This window comes from Silurus aristotelis (genome assembly GCF_946808225.1).
Source record: "Silurus aristotelis genome assembly, chromosome: 22".
NCBI lineage: Eukaryota > Metazoa > Chordata > Actinopteri > Siluriformes > Siluridae > Silurus > Silurus aristotelis.
Genome location: NC_139595.1, coordinates 9445224 through 9467660, shown reverse-complemented (window position 1 = coordinate 9467660; position 22437 = coordinate 9445224). Strand labels below are relative to the sequence as shown.

Sequence of the window (22437 nt, the reverse complement as noted above, 5' to 3'; positions counted from 1 at the left end):
ACATTCACCCAAGATCTTAGTCATTCCTTCTGAATTGTGAACATCACACGTGTATCAGTGTTACACATTAAATATAGAGCACAATGCATGTTTACTTTTACTTTCATGCTCAGGGGTACAAGTAGGCATTTACAGTATACATTTTTTTTGCATAGAGTTCATCCTTAAAAGGTGATCAAATGAAAACAGGATGAAGCTAGGGGAGTCTCCCCTTAGGGGCGTAAATGTGGAAATGAAAGTAAAGGCAGACTGCAGCGTCATTTTTAATTGTTGTTATTGTTATTTACACTGAACGTCTGCTGTGTGCTGCAGAGAATTAATGAGTAAAACACATAGTGAAAATAAATTCATAAAGGCAAACATTAACGATCATAACACAAATCATAACACAAAAGAGAATAGAGACTGCTGTACCGTAGGCTGCCGCAGTGTTTGTTTGACACAGGCTTCTCAGTGTTTGGCTGCACGCTATGATTTCTCGGAAACCCCCTCTTTTCTGATCCTGCACAAACTCGTTCCACTCCAGTCTGAGGTGGTCACATAAAAACAGCTGACTGCTTCTCGTTACCAGTTTCGTTTGCAGTTCGAGTGCATGTTACGGGTTATAAGGTAGGGTTTTTTTGTTTGGTGTTGCTTTCTCATATAATAATTTGATTTTATTGCATTTAATGCAGTGTTGTTTTGTCTTGAAAATGCAAGATTAAATGATTGCGTGCAATCACGCATCCGATTTAATGGATATAATTACCAAATACAATTAAATAAAATATAGTTGTGCAAAGGTAATCTTTATTAACTGAATATTTGCTTAATATTGTAATTAATTTATGCGTAATCTTTTTTTTATGCAGAAAAAGTACACATAATCTTGTAAAACACGTTGGAAACACATGCAAGGATTAAGAAACGAAAGTGGGTTCAAGAGCAAATGTATTATTTGCATAAAGCAAAAACGATGCCGACAATGTGAATCTTAAACACCAGAACATGAACTTCGATTTAAAAAAAAAAAAAAGACCTAAATAAACCAAAAGTGGAGGTACTTAAAAAAAATACAAGATTTGATCAATACAGGATTCAGGTGCCATTATCTGGTGTGGTGCATTCGCTGAATCGCATGAATTATTATTACTATTATTACTAATAATAATATTTATTTATTTATTTGCAAGACAATCTTCAGACACAGACAAACTAGGCTGTGTTCTAGGAAGTTACCAGTGAGGGCGCTAGTGATCCTCCTTACGCCTGAGCCCCTGTCTGACTCATGCTTACTCATGCTTAAATAATACTACTACTACTACTAATAATAATAATAATAATAATAATAAATGTCATTAGTTAATCACATTTTCAAACTAAATCACATAACACTTTACAATGCTGGCTTGCAGCTGTCTGTTATGCTTACCTGGAGTAAGTGTTTCATCATGAAAAGGTCAAGGGCAGCAGGGAGTCAGTACTGTAAAAAAACTAAAAATATAAATAAATAAATATAAAAATAAATAAGAAAAAAGGAGGAAAAAAATGTAACTGTTAATTTACTTTTCAAAAAAGTTGAGTGGATTTGTTGCATTTAATGTATTTGCCTCCGTGCTTCAGTTTAATATGGTGACATGCAAATCAGGCAGGTGAATTATTCATTCTGTTCCATATAATACAAACCCCAAAAGGTTGGATGCTGTGTATAAAATTAACCATTTTAATAGGAAATTAAGGTCATTTTGAATTTGATGGCTACAACATGTCTCAAAAAAAGTTGGGACAGGGGCAAAAAAGGCTGGTAAATAAAGGGTTAATTAAAAGAAACAGCTGGAGGAACATTTTGCAGCTAATTAGGTTAATTGTCAACTGGTCAGTAACATGGCTGGGTCTAAATAAACCGATTTAGAGTCTCTCAGAAGTAAAGCTGGGCAAAGATTCACCAATTTGTAGAACATTTCAGAATAATGTTCCTCGACAGAAAATTGTAAATACTATGAATCTCCTTATTATATTTATTTGTTTATTTATAGATTTTTTTAAAATTTTTTATTAAAGTGTGTTTCCCACTTTTTATCGTTTTCCACAATAATGTTTGTATGGTGGGTTGGGTATTTCATGAAACCATCTACACCAAAAGGAATAAGTGTGCCATGAGGAAATCTTGCTTAGGGCACCAAAAAATTTATTAATGTCACTGTAGAAGATAGTGGTCAGCAGAACCAATTCCAAAATTACCACCATCATCATCTTTTCATAAGCCAAGAAAGATATACTAGTAAATGCAAAAGGCATTACTGTTGTGAATTTCGTCTGTCCCATTGTAAATAGTCTGTCACATTGAATATGTTTTTTTTTTTTTAGCATTTTAGATAGAGCCTGAAAGAATCATGTGCAGTCCAATGCAAAAACCTGTTTGTTTGGTGGAAAATTTGAATGGTTCACTGTGTGTTAATGCGAAAGCTATTGAGTACCTGTCCAAGAATAACCAGCCGGTGGTGGTGGTGTCTGTGGTGGGACTCTATCGCACAGGAAAGTCTTACCTTTTGAATCGCCTTGCAGGAAAAAAAACAGGTAAGTTTGTTATTTTCCTTTTAATCAAGAAGAACTCATAACACTTTTGTTTTAACATGTTTGTTTTTTTGTTTTTTGTTTTTTACTTTTGAAAATTGGGCAGATAATTGCGCCATTAGACTAATAAAATTTGGATTTTTTTTTTTTTCGTGAAAAGGCTTGTAAATGGCTTATAAACCCTTTTATCTGTTCAAACCACTAGAGGTGTGTGAAACACCTCTACTTTATGAGAAACACTTCTGTCAGCAAAAACAAAAATTCTATAATAGAAAACAATTTTTGTATGTAATAACCATAATAGCAATGACTATTATTATTATTATTATTATTATTATTATTAATGGTAATTAAAATAAAAATAATAATAATAATTAAATACTACTGCTAAATTTCAGGTTTTGCTCTGGGTAGTACCATTGAGTCAAAGACTAAAGGTATTTGGATGTGGTGTGTGCAGCACCCCTATAATGCTAAACAAACTCTTGTGCTGTTGGACACTGAGGGACTGGGAGATGTTGACAAGGTGAGAACACCATCTCCATACCAATACAGTACATGCAACATTGAATAATGTAAATATGCAAGTTTAAAAAAATCTAACAAAGCAAGATATAAAAGATTGAAAAAGATCTTGACTTCAACATTTTCAACAGTTCAAACGTTTCATAATGTATGTATGCATGTGTTCATACTTGTCCTATGTAGTTAGTTCCAGGAAGTACATGCAAGTCCAAAAATCATTTAATTATTTTAAGGTGCACAAGTATAAAACAAACACAATATGAACAAAGAAACAAAAAGTGAACAAAATGTACACTCGTAAGCATGAACACACATTAACCATAAAGAGACAAACAGTATGTCTATAAACAAGGGGTAATCAACAATGTTATTCTTGTGTAAAAACAAACAATTGACTTGATGAAGTGGTAAACGGAACATGTAGTCTTATGGCATAACTGTTATTGAGCCCCCTAAAAAGTCCCTTCCAGAAGTTCTGGGCAGCCAGAGACATTATCCCCTGCTCCACAATGATTACTACATAGCTCAAAGAGGAATTCAGTGTAAGGCAGAACCAAAAGGAGCACCAAATGCTTTCTGCAATGCCAGAGAGGTGAACCTTTTTTTTTTTTTTGTGAAGCCAGAGGAGTAGATATGTTTTCCATAAGGCAAAAGGAGGAAGCCTCACAGCAAGGAGGCTGAGCATTGTCCACTAGCTGAGAAAGATAGCAGAAATAATAAAGTGATATGCAAGATAATAATGTATTGTGCTCAGCCAAGAATGATGGCACAATGATGTCTGAGGTACACTTGGGAACCATAATGACTTCTAGTGATGTCTACAACAAGGCCTGGATCAGTACTGGTTGGTGAAATGCAATGTCCAAAATGGGGGACAGTGGGTGGGATGTTATTCCAGTCACAGTGGAAGCCCTCTATCCTTATACCTACTGCCAAAGCTGCTCTTCCTCCTCATGCATGGTTTTTTTTAAGCATCTATTTTTTGAACAGGCAATAAACAAAGAAAGATGAACATTTGACAAAAGGTATAATGTACACCAGAAAAATTAACAAACAATGTGAGGTACTGAAACAAACTTGTGGTGAAATGCAGTGGCTAATGAAAAGTATAACCTTATGGAATAACCATGAAAATATACTGTAAGCCCCAAATATGTATTCAAACATCTTTAGTATTATACAATTTGTTATAGAATTCTGAATTTTTGTTGTTTTAGGGAGACTCTAAAAACGATGCCTGGATCTTCTGTCTGGCTGTTCTTCTGAGCAGTACTCTGGTCTACAACAGCCGTGGAACCATCGACAACACAGCAGTGGAAAAACTACAGTATCCTTGATTGTACCACACCAATATGTATTGGCATAGTCTTTAACCCAGTAATAAAGAAAGATATTTCTCATTCAGTCATTTTCCTCAGCATACTGCAGCTATGTCACTGAGCTTGCAGAGCAGATTAAAATAAGATCACCTGCATCTGGAGAAGCTGAAGAGGAGGATGAAGAGTTTCAGTTTGTGCAGTTTTTTCCGAATTTTATTTGGGCGGTGCGTGATTTCTCACTGGAGCTATTTATTGAGAAAAAGGGTCAAGTGACTGGGGATGAGTATTTGGACTTTGCCCTGCAGCTGAAGAAAGGTATAAATAATTTTTTTTCAGGGATGAACTAGAAAGAATTTAGGCCCTGGGTTTCACATACAGCCATATTACCCCACAAATACACAACTTACTCCCTAGTGTAATATACTGTATACTCACTGAGTAGTTTATTGTGAACACCTGTACTTGTGCCCAATCAGGCCAGGCAGCTGGGATTTCTTTCTAATATCTTACAGAGTGCTTATACAGTGCATTCAGATAGTATTCAGGCCACCTTCAGTTTTGTTATGCTTCAGACTGATAACACAATCATTTATATCCATTTTCTTTATTAATCTATACTCAGTAGCTGAAATATAAACTGAAATATAACATGTACATAAGTATTTAGACCATTTGCCACAACACTTAAAATTTAGCTCAGTTGCCTCACATTTCTCTGGATCATTGCTGAGATGTTTCTACACCTTGACTAGAGTCCACCAGTGGTAAATTAGATTGTTTAACCTGATTTGGAAAGGTGCACACGTTTCTATAGAAAGCCTCACAGCTGACATTGCATATCAGAGCAAATACCAAGCATTGAGGTCAACGCTGAAATCCATTTGCGAATCTGCTGATGCAGATGGTCATTTACAATGCTGGAAATGTAGCATGCACAAGCCTTGTACTTCATTATCAGCTAATGAGTTGGCATGGTTGTAAATATTCTTCAGACATTTGTCACACTGGAGGTGTTCCCTATAGCTCCAGCTACTGGCCCATGTTGTAAATATGCTTCAGATACTCGTCACGCTGAAAGTGTTCCCCATAGCTTAAGCTACTGACACAGTGTGTTGTGGCTACTTAGGAAACCAGGGGTGCAGACATAGCCCTGTCATTTTGTGTGTTCTTGCATCTGACAGCTTTTTATTTGGCTTCTTTACTTTGCTCTCAAATCATAAAAACATGATAATAGATGATAATGTGATTGTTTGTGACATGAGCTGCTGTAAATAAATTGTTTCTTGTACTGCAGGTATTAGTTTAAAAAACAGCAACTACAATCTTCCAAGGCAGTGCATTCGAAACTATTTTCCAACACGGAAGTGCTTTGTGTTCCCATTTCCTGCATCACAAGAAAAAATGGTTTGCCTTGAAAGCCTGGATGAGAGTGAAATCTGGCCCAAATTTCTGAATGTTACACAGCATTTCTGTGACTATGTCTTCACTTCCAGCAAAGTTAAAACTGTTAAAGGAGGGTACAGAGTCACAGGGAGGAGTAAGCACAATACTACCATTTGTTTTAAATTAATTACCTACAGTATATAAATATTTCAACTAGTGTTACAATAAATAGATTTCTATATCTTATATATAACTGTGTGTTTTTTTTTGACAGGGTTTGGTCACCTTGTGCAGTCATATGTAAATACAGTTTCTAGTGGGAAAGTCCCTTGTCTGGAGAATGCTGTGGTTGCAATGGCAATGATAGAAAACCAGGCAGCTTTAGAACAGGGGATTAAGCTGTACAAGTGTGAGATGGAACAGGTAACACACACACACACACACACACACACACACACACACACACACACACACACACACACACACATAATCTATGCCACAAAATATAATCCTAATTCAAATGTTAATGCAGGTCAAGAGTTTGTTTCCTATCAGTTTGAGTGATTTATCTGCTAAACACCAAGAGATCAGCAACATGGCCACCACTGAGTTTATGAAGCACTCGTTTAAAGATGAAGAACAGGAATACTTTAAGAAACTGATGGTGAGTTTTGGATGTACACACATACGCACACTTTCCAGTATCAAACATGAGTTTTAGTTTCTTCCCTTTCACCAAAACATGACACTATTTGCATAGTCTATACCTAATTCCCCTAGGTCTAAATAATTATTTTTGTATCTTTGTTCCAAATTAAAATCATAATTGCAATAAACAAAAGTTTTTTTTAATGATATTTAAGTAAACGATTTGTTGAGCTGATGGGTTTTTCATTAAATCTCTGAGAATTAAAAGGTTTGATATTAGACTGGAAAAACTAAATAAATTTGGTAAATGTAAATTTGGTTTAGTAAATTTGGTTTATGTAAATTTGGATTTAATGTGAACAATATTTTTAATAGTGATTTTCCAGCATGTTGTACTGTGTGTGTGTGTGTGTGTGTGTGTGTGTGTGTGTGTGTGTGTGTGTGTGTGAGAGAGAGAGAGAGAGAGAGGGACAAATGCATATTTCCTTATATATCCTTGTTAATTTACTTATTCAAAGATTAAAAAAGATTATTCAAAGAGCTGCCTTGAAGAATTTACTTTGTAAACAATCCTTCTCGTCACAAAAAATTTACTTTTATATTGTTTAGATTGATGAACTGTATAGCTGAATGTGTGTGCATCTACTGTGTTTTCAGGAGGCAGTAGATAAGCACTATACTGATCTAATTGTTCAGAACATGGAGGCATCAGAACTAAAATGTAAGAAGATTCTATCTGATCTATATGAGCAGATGAATGTGCATATGCAAAATAAGGAGTATGCAAAGCCTGGGGGATATGATATTTACTGCAAACACAGAGACAGCATCATTAATCAATACCGACTGCATCCCAACAAAGGAATCCAGGTAATAAATAGAGACTCAAACATATATACAGTGAGGGAAATAAGTATTTGAACACTCTGCTATTTTGCAAGTTCTCCCACTTAGAAATCATGGAGTGGAGTGCATGTCCACTGTAAGAGACATAATCTAAAAAAAAAAATCCAGAAATCACAATATATGATTTTTAAACTATTTATTTGTATGATACAGCTGCAAATCAGTATTTGAACACCTGTCTATCAGCTAGAATTCTGACCCTCAAAGACCTGTTAGTCTGCCTTTAAAATGTCCACCTCCACTACATTTATTATCCTAAATTAGATGCACCTGTTTGAGGTCGTTAGCTGCATAAAGACACCTGTCCACCCCATACAATCAGTAAGAATCCAACTACTAACATGGCCAAGTCCAAAGAGCTGTCCAAAGACACTAGAGACAAAATTGTACACCTCCACAAGGCTGGAAAGGGCTACGGGGAAATTGCCAAGCAGCTTGGTGAAAAAAGGTCCACTGTTGGAGCAATCATTAGAAAATGGAAGAAGCTAAACATGACTGTCAATCTCCCTCGGACTGGGGCTCCATGCAAGATCTCACCTCGTGGGGTCTCAATGATCCTAAGGAAGGTGAGAAATCAGCCCAGAACGGGAGGAGCTGGTCAATGACCTGAAAAGAGCTGGGACCACTGTTTCCAAGGTTACTGTTGGTAATACACTAAGACGCCATGGTTTGAAATCATGCATGGCACGAAAGGTTCCCCTGCTCAAACCAGCACATGTCCAGGCACGTGTTAAGTTTGCCAATGACCATTTGGATGATCCAGAGAAGTCATGGGAGAAAGTCATGTGGTCAGATGAGATCAAAATAGAACTTTTGGGTCATAAATCCACTAAACGTGTTTGGAGGAAGAAGAATGGGCCATGTATTGTGAGATTTTGGGGAACAACCTCCTTCCCTCAGTTAGAGCATTTAGGATGGGTCGAGGCTAGGTCTTCCAACATGACAATGACCCAAAGCACACAGCCAGGATAACCAAGGAGTGGCTCTGTAAGAAGCATATCAAGGTTCTGGCGTGGCCTAGCCAGTCTCCAGACCTAAACTTAATAGAGAATCTTTGGAGGGAGCTCAAACTCTGTGTTTCTCAGGGACAGGCCAGAAACCTGACTGATCTAGAGAAGATCTGTGTGGAGGAGTGGGCCAAAATCCCTCCTGCAGTGTGTGCAAACCTGGTGAAAAACTACAGGAAACGTTTGACCTCTGTAATTGCAAACAAAGGCTACTGTACCAGCTACTTTCCCTACTGTACCTGCTACTTTTTACGTTTGACCTCTGTAATTGCAAACAAAGGCTACTGTACCAGCTACTGTACCAGGCTACTGTACCAGGTGTTCAAATACTTATTTGCAGCTGTATCATACAAATAAATAGTTAAAAAATCATACATTGTGATTTCTGGATTTTTTTAATTTTTATTATGTCTCTTACAGTGGACATGCACCTACGATGACAATTTCAGACCCCTCCATGATTTCTAAGTGGGAGAACTTGCAAAATAGCAGGGTGTTCAAATACTTATTTTCCTCACTGTAAATCATCACAAAGTGCCATTGCTGTTCCTAGAACATTCCTGGTTAACATTTAAAACAAACAGTAATGAATAGGACCATAATGTTCAGTTGCTGGGTGTTTAGAAATTACAGAGCATTGATTTTCAAAATTAACTTAAATGAATTTTATAAGCCCACAAGCAGCTTTTTTGCAAGTTAATGTAATGCATCTAACATGCATTCAAAACCAGTAGCCAATATGTGCTGCATGCCATACCATAAACAGGTTAATAGTCAGCTGTATGATGTATTTACTTGCCCAATTAGAACCATAACCAGCTAGTTAGATAATTATCCCCATATGTATACTGTACACCCTCTTTTCACCCCCTCTCACATAACTGCATTTTACACAATGCCTGACTGCACTAATTTCCTCATACACAATACAGATACACTATAAGAACACTAGGAACAACTGCAGCAAGCTTTCACTGTCTTTATCAACACAGTACTAACACCCACTGGGTTGTGTGAAATCCAGTCTTTTTCACAATCACATTTTTTTTGGTTTGTATAATTACAAGCACAATTTTGGGTATATATTTTTACTGCATGATTTGTTTGTTTATACTTTGTTTAATAGCTTGACACTTAAAAGTGGTTGTATGTTACATGCACAGTCATTTGAATACACAGGCATGAAAACTGAATTTTACCTTGTATTGTCAATATAGTCAAAATAAGTATACAGGTCTTCTCGAATACAAACCTGTGTCACTTGTCCTGTGTGTGTGTGTGTGTGTGTGTGTGTGTGTGTGTGTGTGTGTGTGTGTGTGTGTGTGTGTGTGTGTGTTTTCTGTTAAAAGGCTGAGGAAGTGCTGGAAAGGTTTCTGAATGGAAAAAGTGCAGAGGCTAAATTAATTTTGCAGACTGATGAACAGCTGACTGAAAATGAGAAAAAGATTCAAGGTAAGCTGGGTATAATCATATCATTATTAATGATGTATATTAAAATATAGTGTGAATATTATAGGAAGGACTTTAATATTTTGTCACTTGTTTTATGGAAAGGCCAATAAATATGGCATTATATGCCCTGCCTAACCTTCTAAGGGGGTTTTCCCTTAGAATAGCCTTACAATAAAATTTTTAAAAAACATCAAAAGCTCAAAAAACATACAAACAATCATAAAAGAAAACAAAAAAAAAAAGTATTTCAAATTTTTAAGTAAATAATTGATCCTGACAAGTTTATTTCAAGGGGGAGTGGTGGCTCCAGCGGTTAAGGCGCTGGGTTGCCGATCGGAAGGTCTGGGGTTCAAGCCTCGGTATCGCCAAGCTGCCACTCTTGGGCCCTTGAGCAAGGCCCTTAACCCTCTATGCTCCGGGGGTCCCTTACGAGGGAAATATCAAGGTCCGTGACGTCAGAGTGACGTGGGGCCGCCTTCCCGTGGGCTCACCACCTGCAGGAGGGACCGTAAGGGACGGTGCTGTGAGGATTGGGCAACAGTCGAAGGCGGGGACCTGCTTAGACTGCTGCCCCCGCGACCCGAATTACGGATAAGCCGGAGAAAATGAATGAATGAATGAATGAAGTTTATTTCATCTTTCGGCTGCTCCCACCAGGGGTCACCACAACGGATCATTTGTCACCATACTACTCTATCTTCATCTGCCTCTTTCACACCAACTACCTGCATGTCTTCCCTTAGCACATCCATAAACCACCCCCTTGGCCATCCTCTTTTCCTCCTTTATGGTGGCTCTATCCTCTGCATTCTCCTACAGATAAACCCCATGTCCCTCCTCTGTAAATGAGGGACGTCCTCCAAAACGTCCTACATGCGCTCTCTCTCTCTCTCTAATACATTTCTAATCCTGTCAATCATTGTCACTCCCAATGAAAATCTCAGCACCTCCTGTCTTTTAGTCAATGCCACTGTCTCTAAACCATACAACATAGCAGGTCTCACCACAGTCCTATAATCTTTCTCTTTCACTCTTGCAGATACTCTTTTATTACAAATTACTCCTGCCACTCTTTTCCACCCACTCCACCCTGCCTGCACTCTTTTCTTCACTTTTCTAACACACTCACCATTACTTTCCACTGTTATCCCAGGTAATTAAACTCCTCCACCTTCTCCCTGCAACCGCACTACTCTACTGCCCTCCCTCTCATTCACACACATGTGCTCTGTCTTACTCCTACTGACTTTCATTCCACTTCTCCATGTGTACCTCCCCCTCTCCAAGCTCTTCTTAACTTGCTCCCTTCTTTTACCACAAATCACAATAGCATCCGCAAACATCAAAGTCCATGGAGACTTCTGTCTGACCTCTGCTGTCAACCTGTCCATCACCACTGCAAACAGTAAAGGGCTCAGAGCCAATCCTTGATACAGTCCAACCTCCACCGTGAACCAGTCTGTCATTCCTACTGCACACTTTACTGCTGTTACATTGTCCTTATACATGTCCTGCACCACCGTCACAAACTTCTCTGCCACACCAGACTTCCTCATACAATACCACAACTCCTCTCTCAGCACCCTGTCATACGCTTTCTCTAAATCCATAAACACACAATGCAACTCTTTCTGACCTTATCTATACTTTTCCATCAACATTCTCAAAGCAAATATTGCTTCCTTGATGGTCTTCCTAGGCATGAAACCTCACTGTTGCTTACAGATGGTCACCTCTTCTCTCAGCCTGGCTTCCACTACTCTTTCCCATAACTTCATGGTGTGACTGATCAACTTAAGTCCCGTGTAGTTACTGCAGGTCTGCACAGCTCCCTTTTTCTTAAAGATCGAATTTTCCTAATAATTTGAATGTGTTCAAAGTCTATTTAGGTTACATAAACGTAGAGAGAGTTAAATAGGACAGTTCCCACAAAGGTTATGACCATCTAACTACAGTTGTTAGACTGGCTGCCTAAGACTGACTGAAGGCTTGAACAAAAACACCACACCAGTTCATTTTTTGCCAGTTTTGTCTCTGAGCACAATAGTAATGTAATTCCAGTTCATATAATACATTGCCCTTAAATCCATAGTTTTTTCAAAATGTTATTCAAAATATTTAATCATAACATAGTGGTACATTGACACCTTAGGAGTACTAAATGAGAACACTTTATAAAGAAAATAACTTTGTTTTAAAATTTTCCCTTTATTGCTCTCTTCTTCTTTTTGCCTTTTTCATGATGATGCACAGAGGAGAGAGAACAAGCAGCTCTGTTAGAGCAGAAATATATAGTAGAAAAGGAGAAAAAGTTGGAGATTGAAAACATGATGCAGGACGAAAAAGTGCACAATGAGCAACGGCTACAGCAGCTGGAGAGGAAGTTTGAGGAGGAGAAGATTCAGCAGCAGCAGGAGCTGGAGAGAGCACTCGAGAACAAACTAAAAGAACAGAAAGAACTTGTAGAGAAAGGGTATGAAGAAAAAGCCCAGCTGATGGGGCTGGAAATTCAGCAACTTAAACAAGAAAAGGAAAAACAGTCTGGTGGTTTTTTTAAGGATTATGTTATGCCTCTTGTAGGCACTGCAAAAGATGTGTTTTCTACATTTCTCCAGTATAAATTATTGAAGAAAGGCCTGGGAATCCCATTCTGATTAATACAACAGTTAATTTAACATTATGTTATAAACTTAGTACAGATTTTTTTTCCCTGTCATCAGTAGGAATAAAGAAAGCAAATGTTTTGTAAGAAACTTTTAAGTGTGTGTGGATGGGATTGTAATGCTTGAGTCTTGCCTGTAAGTATCGTTTATAGGGCTGTGCCAGTGACAAACTTTAGCTTCGCAATCAGGAAAATGAAATTCAAAGTAATTACAATGTAACACTTTTTGTTTATCACTCTATTATAACTGCTGACATTGTTAAACAAATGAAGAATAACTATTACAAAACAAACAAAGAAAATTCTGACCATTTTTTTCACTTTTAATGCAACTTGTCTTATTGGCAAACTACTGTATAAAATAAAAGTGCTGTTATTGGAAAATAATTATCTTTGGGTTGGTAGGTGTCATTTATCTAAAATTTTTTAACTCCAGTACTCCCTTTTGTTGTTTTCTTGACTTATGGACTGGTAAAGTTTAAATGGAGTTGACATGCTGTTCAAGTTACATTTTCAGCCTAAAGCTCAAAGATTAAAAAATATCTAAATTTCTTTCAGATGTCATAAATTATGTTTACATAGGTGCATTCAAGATGTGAAAATATTTTTACATGCACAAATACAATGTAGAATGTATACCACAACACAGAACATTAATTTATTACAATAAACATCAACCACACGAAAAAAAGTATAAAATGAAATAAAAAGAACAAGACATCAAATTAATATTATTAAGATGAGCTTCAAATGAAAGATTGAGTCAATAATCACACTAAAGTCTTTCATATGATACTCATGGTTCACAGTAACTTATACCATCTCGGGTTTTTCAGTTACAAATTTAGGGATTGTAAAAATGGTCTTGTATGACATAATCTTTTTTTTCTTATCTTTTATTTAAATTGTTCATATATGAAGGGGTTATTTGTTTTTGTTTTTGACTTGAAAAATGATATAAATTAAATAAATAAATAAATAATATTCAAAGACTTTCTGAGGAAGTAAAAAAGGAAAACTGAAATTAAATGCGAACAAGAATCAAACAATGTTTGGTTGTTTTCAGATGTTTGGAAAAAGGTTTTGCATGTGTGCACCCCCTGCAATTCAACAGGACATGCCCAATTTCTGTTCATTTTTGTAGAGGATATGCAACTAGACTACACAAGACATTTAGGCTATTAGAAAGGCTTTTTCCTTATGCATAGTCAAAAAAAAAAAACAAAAAAAAACTCCTGTGAGACACTAGTTTGTGTGAGGATTGTAAGCACTCAGGTTTGTCAAAAGAAATTATTTTTTTTTTGCCTTTTCTTGTGGGTTTTTAGCTTATGACCCCTAATGGGAGAAGCCGAAGAAGAAGAAGAGGAAGAAGAAGAAGAAGAAGAAGACTGTCTTAATAGAAATAAATTGATATAAGCAAAAACATTTTTTTAAACGCACATGCACACACTCTACATTTGTTTCTCATTGCAAGATGCATAGCATATAATAAGATTATTGTTAATCACATGCAGTTGTCTACTCTACTTTTCCCAATCCATCTGCAAGAAGGAACATTCCATTCTCAAGTAGTGCTCGGCCATGTCCTGCAACCCCACTTTGGTTAATGTGACTATTGTCTAATATATATTAATAAAACTAGTGATCTGATATTGTTTTTATTTTGTCTGTTTTATTTCATTTAATCAAATCTAGAGCTATTTCGTACCTGTAATTCTATTGTATGAGTAGGTCTGATTATCAGAGGTCCAAAAGGCAGTGCACTGCATAGAAAAAGTCAAATAACAAGGATTTTTTTTTCAGCACGAAAAAAATACATCTGAATATTTATAAATAGTAAGGTTTTTTTTTCTCCTAAAATGTAATAGTTGTTTCCTGGAAGATGGCATCATGCAGTGGGTAAGAATATTTAAAAGGGTTTAAACATAAACAAAAACAGTGCAATTTTAATTAAAGTCAAGTCAAGTCAAGTTTATTTGTATAGCGCTTTTCACAACAGACATTGTCTCAAAGCAGCTTTACAGAAAACAACAGTGAAGGTGAATGGTGTGCATTTGTCCCTGATGAGCAAGCCGTGGCGACAGTGGCAAGGAAAAACTCCCTTAGATGATATGAGGAAGAAACCTTGAGAGGAACCAGACTCAAAGGGGAACCCATCCTCATATGGGTGACATCAAGAGTTTGATTATAAATCTTTCAACAATACAGAACACTGGAGAGAGAGAACTAACATGAGTACTGGAGTATAAGATTATAAGTGAATGTTCTTTCTACAGTCTTTTAATTCAATTCAATTCAATTCATTTTTATTTGTATAGCGCTTTAAACAATGAACATTGTCTCAAAGCAGCTTTACACAGATAATGCGGTGATTAAAAATGAATATGTTCTTTATGAGTAAGTTTTTCCCTGATGAGCAAGCCGGTGGCGACTGGCGACTGTGGCAAGGAAAAACTCCCTGAGATGGCATAAGGAAGAAACCTTGAGAGGAACCAGACTCAAGAGGGAACCCATCCTCATCTGGGTTACACCGAATGTCCATTTGTGGCGGGTATACAATGTTGCGGGGTGCAGTGAATTGAATTGAATTGAATTGAATTGAATTGAATTGAATTGAATTGAATTGAATTGAGTACTGGAGTATAAGATTATAAGTGAATGTTCTTTCTACAGTCTTTGGTATAAAAGCTCAACATTTGTGATCATCATAGATCCAGCATCAGCTTCTCCATGCCAGGGCCTTTAAACACTCGGCATCTACTTCTCCATGATCATCCATAGGTCCATAATCTTCACGAGGTGGGACGTGACTGGAGCTGGCCAAACCTCAGGATGCCTCGGGAAGGGGAAAGAAAGAGAAGCAGTGGAGAGGAATTAGCGTAGCTGCTGTTCATGATAATAACAGCACAAGTTGATAATGTGCATGTGATCATATATTCTGGAGCACAAGGTTATGATGTGATGTGTGTGATGTGTGTTATGTGTAGGCTTTGCTAAAAAGATATGTTTTTAATCTACACTTAAACTGGGAGAGTGTATCTGAACCCCGAACACTGTCAGGAAGACTATTCCAGAATTTAGGAGCTAAATGTGAAAATGCTCTACCGCCTTTAGTGGACTTTGCTATTCTAGGAACTACTAGAAGCCCAGAGTTTTGAGATCTCAGGAAGCGTAACTGATTGTAGCGTGTTAAAAGACTGAAGAGATACATGGGAGCCAAACCATGGGAGCCAAACCATTTTTTTTATGAAGCACCCAGTCAATTAAAACTGTCCTATACCCTACACTGGATCTGGTAGGTATGTTTTCAACCAGATGAATGAACAAACTGAATTTTGAGAACTACTTAAAGAGTTACACTTTCTTTTCTTTGTGTTAAAAAATATATATTTTTAATACAAACTAGCTAATATTAGTATTTTGTTTTTATTTTTATGCTTCTTTCACAACATTTTTGGAGAAGGACAATGATGGTGATAGAGGTACTTGAACTAATACTAAATTAGCTCAAACTCATCAAGTGGATGTCATAAACTGCATACACACATTGAGTGCCATCATGCTCATATTACCTCCAAACAAAGAGAGTGCATACACTCAGTGTCTTAATACCCAATGTCCATTCATGCCCCCAAAATAGAACCTCTATTTAAAAGTTAAAGTTATCTGTTTTCCGTTTCACCAAAATAACAAATAGTTTAGGTGCCAGTAATTTATTTTCAAAAGCAGACAACATTTTTGTAAAAAAAAAAATAAATAAAAATAGAGTATTTTTAACATGAGTTTTTTTTTAGAATGCTTCCACATTATGTTTACTTTGCTTCCTGATCCTTACAAAAAAATATTTTAAAGTTATATGTTTGATGCTCTGAAATGGACTGGAATCCCACCCAGGGTATATTTTTTGCCTGTGCCCATTTTTTTTAGGCCAGATCGACATCAAACATGACATAATTAAATGATTAGTGAATATGAATAATCAAACAATGAATGTATTGTTTTAGGATTTTTTATATTTTGTAACAATGTTCCTATTACATGGTGTTTTGATGGTGGTTTATCCCAAATAGGTATTTTGTTGGACTGATACTTGGAGCTATTTATAGCTGTACCTGCTTTGGCATTATGATACAAAAAAATGCCAGTGTGTGGGTACAGTTCTGTGCAATACAAACAATTACTCTCCTGCTTACAGTTTTACAAATGAAGCAATACCTAAACCGATTAAATCAGTTCTATGTGTAACCTCAAACATGGATCCTATGAGCCACATCTAAGTCAGTACTCATCACAGGTTCTTTATTTTTTCATCTATATGTAGTGTTTCGAGAATCAACTTCCATTGAATGGTATATATGATGGTAAATGGTGCTCAGTTGTATAAATGAATATAATTGTTGTGTCTGCCAAATGCCATAAATGTATCTGTATCCTCTTTTGCTAGCTTTATATGACAATTGTAGTACATAAACAGTCAAATTAATATGGGCCAAATATATTTTTTTAGAGATCTAGATCTGGAGATCTAGAAATGTAGAGATCATGTGACTTCTGAGAGCAAACAATTACATTCACTAACAAACCCACACACGTGTAAGGATTTGAGATAAACTGTGGTTTATGGTTTTTTAAGACTGTTGTAAAACACACCTCTGTGATATAACTATGCACAGTAGATGGCAGTGTTCTCCAGAATAGAAATCATAAAGAATAGTGAACGGTTTACAGTCACACCACTGAACTCAATAACCTTAGCTTGTTAAATATTCATAGAGTCTCTCCTCATTTAAACATTTTCAAACAGCAAATGGCAAATTTATTTACAGACACAATTATCACTACAGCACAATTGGTGGCATTTATACATTTATACAGAAATTGATTTGGTGATGCCAATAGTCTTAATGAGTCATGTCTCCTTTAATTTAAATCATTGTAGTGTATTAAAACAAATACAGGTGAAAAAATATTAAGCATATACAGTATTGTTTTTTTATTTTCGTTTTTTCAAAATTGCTATTCATTCTGCGCCAAAGGAAGATACAATATTTTTCAGGAACCTTTTAAATATTCTAAATATTATATACAATGTATATTTCAACAGGATTAAACTCATTTGATTGTCACTTTTTGGTAACTTTTGTAATCATGTTAACTAAATATGTGACAGACATCACAATATTTTTGAAAAACAAAGGTTATTTAATGGATATATGGTAAATGCAAAAACATGGAGATGAGATGCATGAAACCGTTCAGCAGTGTTCTCTTCTCTCAGTCCATCCTCTATGAGGAGAGGTAGAGCACGGATGTGAGGGAGTTTATAGAGACATCTGATGAGCTTCATATTTCAAGTCAAAAGTTATAGTCTTAAAAATTAGCATTTGCCCTGATGACATCACTAACACTATTATAGTGATGGATTTTCACTACATGGACTTTTTGTGCCAAACACAGACAAGCAAAATGATTTACACAGTGAAATATGCCAAAGGTAAACCACTTGAACCAGTGGACTTTAATTAACTGTTGTATTAATATTTATTAGTCTTATTTCCCTTTTTTTACCCATTCCCTTTAACTACAGATCTAGCAATAATGCATCATATATAAATGTGCATCTTAAAAGCTTTGTATCATACTAACAGCTAACAACATTATACTGACAAAAGTATGTGGAACATGTTCCAGCATGACAATGCCCCTGTGCACAAAGTGAGGTACATGTAGACATGATTTATCAAGTATTGTATATACACATTTGTGTGGCCTGCACAAAGCCATGACATCCCCAACCCTAATGAAAAACTTTTGAATGCATTTTTAGATAGCAACTTTACATTGGGCCTTCGTGTCCACCATTAGTGCCCTGTCTTTTGTTCTCTGGTAGCTGATTAATTCCAACAAATGCATTTCAAAATGTACTTGAAAATGTCTTCCCACAAAATTAGAAGCTGAAAATGGCTATTTAAATAGTAATTAACAGAGATCACACATTAGGCAACTAAAATGCAAAACTAAAGTAATAAAATAAACCTAGTGGAATAAAATTATCATGGCGATCTTTATGTGAGGTATATTACTGGCACATATTTAGCAATAAATATTATATAAAAATAGAAATATTGACGTGATTACAATTAGTATAAGTCATTATCTAAGTCAGGGGTTGTTCTTTCAACTGAAAACTATTTCGCAATGATAATATGACTGGTCACTATGAGGGTTCAGTGTAAGGAGACACATTGACTTTCCACACGTTAACGCACATTGTATAACCGTTTGTATAACACACGTTGTGTTGGTCTTCTCTCTCCCTCTTCCCACGCCGCTGCTCCATTCACTCGCTCAGCTCCTCATTACTGATTTGCCCACACTCGCAGCACTCTGTCACTCTCCGTGGGTTTCCACGTGAGGCAAAGGCCTGCCTTATATAAAGAGACTGACGGCGCTTTTAGCCAATGGTCACCTTAGAAAAATTGTGCCCGCCTACTTTTATTGGAGACGCGATTAAATGAGCCAATCTGATTGGTCGAGGAGTGACATGGCTGGTGGAGTTTGAATTGAGGTCATCGCTGGCGCTGGAGATTCAGGGCAACAGTGTATAGAAAGACTGAACGAAAGCAAGTGCAGTGTGTCAGGCGGAGGCAGAACCGTAAAGATGTTACAGTGAAGATGTTCGCATTGCAATTCTTCACAAAATAAGAAGAGAAAGAAAAAGAGCTTGGCTGACAGGTAGACTATGTTTTCTTTTCGCCTTGTTGGGTTGTGTTTAACGCGTAATCCTTGTATAATACTGAAAATTCATTGTTTGCAAAATGTGTCTGGAAAATTTCCTTTTAACTGGAACATTTTTTAAAATGTTTCTCTTTGCAATTAAAAAGCTTGTGCGTTTTTTAATTAGTGCCTACTTCACATTATACACTCAGATCGTACTAAGAAATGTGCGTAATCTCAGGAGCGCGTCTTTAACCCACATTGTTGAAACACGCGCGTTGCGTAACTGTGTCACTGAGCGGGTCAGTCCTGGTCACACTCTAATATTGTTATGAAATAAACATTAAAAGCTGCACAAGTGATCGCATCAAATGTATGAAATGTTAACTAAACATAACGGTAAAAAATATACATAACAAACACTGCTCCATCCTTTAACGGGGCTTTTGTCGCATGCGGCAAATCCACTGAGTTATTAAGCGTTATTAAGCGTTGTCTTCCTAAGTTAAGAAGAAAAAAGTTTTAAAGATTTAAAAGCTTGGGTTTGTGTAAAGCAAACACACTTGAGTAAAGCATCTTTGTGCCAAAACGCGCTTTCCGTGACTTCACTGCTGAGCTCACTATCTGATGGGCTGGAAGATCAGAGATTGCAGCACCTGCGCATTCTCTTTACCCTCTTATCACAGAGATCTTGGAACATATTGAGTGTTCGTGTTTCAGTGCACGAAAACCTATTTCATATACTACTCTGTTGTGTTTCACATAACGCCCTGAAATGTTAATTATTTGGTTAGAAAACTTTATTTGCAGAGGCTTTGGAGTTGGTGTAATATAATATGGGTCTGATCTGTTAATTAGAATACACAAGTATTCGTTGAATTAATCATTGGATCTAATCCATATTCAGGAAACCCTCCCTGGTTGAGACACCAGTCCACCACTGGGTATAGCTTACATACAAATTTACCTAGAGGCAATATAGTGTAGTCAATCCACTTGCCAACATGTTTTTTATCACGAGGAGGAAACCCATAGGAAGAAGACGCAAAAGTCCACACAGACAGAATGGGATACGAATAAAATGATATCAATATATGACTTAAGCTTTGAACATTGAAACACATGAAAGACTGGGGTCTCTCTGCTCTCCACTCTGAGGAGAATTTTGAAGACTTTAGCCAAATATTGTGACTGTTGGTGACTCAATGTGGACCTGTCCAGAGACCCAACAAAAATTGGAAACTTTATGAAAATACAGAGCTATTTAGTGCAGTGGCTACAAATGGGAGAAAAAATAGAGCACACACGAATACTCCCCAACAGATAGAGCTTACTATGGTAAACAGGAACGCATACTGGCAACTCATAGTACAGTGAATGGTGATTTATAGCAAAATAGTTGCGATCTCTGGGAGTTTTTCCTTGCTACAGTCGCCACCGGCTTGCTTATCAGGGACAAAATTAAACTTATAAAGAACATCTTATTCATTTATATCACCACATTATCTGTGTAAAGCTGCTTTCAGACAATGTTTATTGTTAAAAGCGCTATACAAGTAAAAATGAATGGAATTGAATTGCAATGAAAATGAGTGAACACAGCATTAGAGTAAAGAGTTTACTGCAAAGCAATACAAAGTTATTCCTATACCTTAATCCTATGATGAAACCACTTGAAATAACCCACCCACATCCACAGGGCACAATGTATAGAAATTGTAAATCAAATTATTTGGCCTTCACAGTGACCACATTTATGGAATATTTTGTACTACCAACTTGAGCTTTAAAAAAATCCAATATTTATGTTATTTGAGGGTTTGAAACTGGATATGCTCATTTGTTCCCTGTGACTGTCTCCAACCTTAATCAAATGTTCTCTTTCTGTGACCACATGTGTTTCTTGGATACTGACAAGCTGTGCCAGACCTAAAGTTTACTGGCACTTAAGTGGATACCAGGCAGTCCGGCTTTTAAGACATTATTCCTGACTATTCCCTTGTGCAGTGATACTTATGGCTGTATTAGGTAATGATGGTATTTGTTTTAAAATTTGGCAAACATGAAGTAGGTCTTTACTAATGCTATGATGGTATGTCATCTACACATTTTTACTCCCAACTCGTCACATATGGACGGGTTTGTCATGATTCCTTGACGTCACTTGTTGAGGGTTTAGGGTTAGGGTTAGTGAGAACGGGTTAGGGTTAGTTGGGAGTGAGAAAGTGTTGCTAAACGCTATTTCACATACGGAACTTTGATATCAGACAGAGAGTAAAAAAATATATATTTGGTGACCTAGATGAATATTACCTAGGGGCAGTCTGCTTAACTAACACATCAAGTTTTAATGCCTCAGGCTCCGGGCTATCCAGGCTATGGGAATCCCTGCACGTTAAAAAATGGTGCCGAAGTGGTCGAAGTCTGTGGGAATTCCCGCACATCAAAAAGTGATGCCAAGGGATCCTGACGAACGCATCCATATGTGACGAATTGGGAGTGGGAACGTGTTCACATCATTGGATATAGTGGCAATGTAATGTAGGAATGATAATCTATCACACAAGCCTACTTCGAATGTAATTAAATGTAACTTGTTGGCAGCTAAATGGCATCAAAATCCCATGATGACTTTACTGCTTATAGAACATGACATTTGTCATTTAAGATCAGGGCAGAATAGTATTTGCTAACTAAAACAATGGCTGTGTGTATGCTTATAATGTGATGTTTGTGGGCTAATTGTTAAAACTGATCTACTACTTGATGAAGTGCACCAAATACCTTAATCTGGCTTTAAACTGTGTAACTATGTTTTTTACCTTATTCAGCATCAGTCATCTTGCTTGCTCATATTGTTCAGCAGTTGTTTGTATAAAGCTAAATATTGTCAGATAACAGATTTATTACTGGCCAGTTAGGAAAAATAAAACCTGATTTGTTCATTTGCTTAAATTATTGTGCGGAAAGTGTAGCTGTAATTATAAAGCTTATAATTATAATTATAATCTGTAATTTAAATGGCCTACAGTGTTCTGTTTTGGTGGAAACAAGTAAAACCTTTCTTTAAAAGATGCTTATACAAGTTTAAGTTTTTAATTGTAAATTGGCAAGTTATGTTGATATTTTGGTCCTTTTTGCTAATGCTAATTTTATTTGTTGTCTGTTGTTTTTCTGAATGCGATATACTATATAGCCTTGTTTGGTTTACTTCACTCCTGCAGATTGCAGTGGATTTGCTTTTACTGGGGGCTGAAGAAATGGA

General features: G+C 36.6%; 2 protein-coding genes across 3 annotated transcripts in view; both read left to right on the top strand.

Moving 5' to 3' along the window:
• Nucleotides 1-482: 482 nt before the first annotated feature.
• On the top strand, nt 483-13007 carry LOC310717549 (guanylate-binding protein 1-like). Of its 2 annotated transcripts, none has more exons than XM_083525769.1 (11): nt 483-609; nt 2347-2556; nt 2952-3079; nt 4296-4405; nt 4507-4712; nt 5692-5934; nt 6055-6203; nt 6313-6444; nt 7086-7298; nt 9691-9793; nt 12047-13007. In XM_083525769.1, exons 2-11 carry the CDS (start codon nt 2373-2375, stop codon nt 12445-12447), a joined length of 1869 nt encoding a protein of 622 aa, XP_083381895.1. In that variant the 5' UTR covers nt 483-609; nt 2347-2372; the 3' UTR covers nt 12448-13007. The 2 variants fall into 2 exon arrangements, with proteins under 2 accessions (XP_083381895.1, XP_083381894.1); XM_083525768.1 differs by having other exon boundaries at nt 485-609; nt 2355-2556.
• A 6022-nt stretch (nt 13008-19029) lies between these two features.
• Nucleotides 19030-22437, top strand: part of per2 (period circadian clock 2) — a 53462-nt gene continuing 50054 nt past the window's right edge. The window contains exon 1 of the mRNA XM_083525499.1: nt 19030-19190. The gene's annotated coding sequence lies outside the window, so the exon portion shown is untranslated. The remainder of the gene's footprint in view (nt 19191-22437) is intronic.

Bases quoted from the DNA above. Each gene is read 5' to 3' on its own strand.
- LOC310717549 (XM_083525769.1), top strand. From the start codon at position 2,373: ATGTGCAGTCCAATGCAAAAACCTGTTTGTTTGGTGGAAAATTTGAAT. The intron at 5,935-6,054 runs GTAAGCACAATA...TTTTTTTGACAG, and splicing joins GTACAGAGTCACAGGGAGGA to GGTTTGGTCACCTTGTGCAG. The intron at 6,445-7,085 runs GTGAGTTTTGGA...CTGTGTTTTCAG, and splicing joins AATACTTTAAGAAACTGATG to GAGGCAGTAGATAAGCACTA.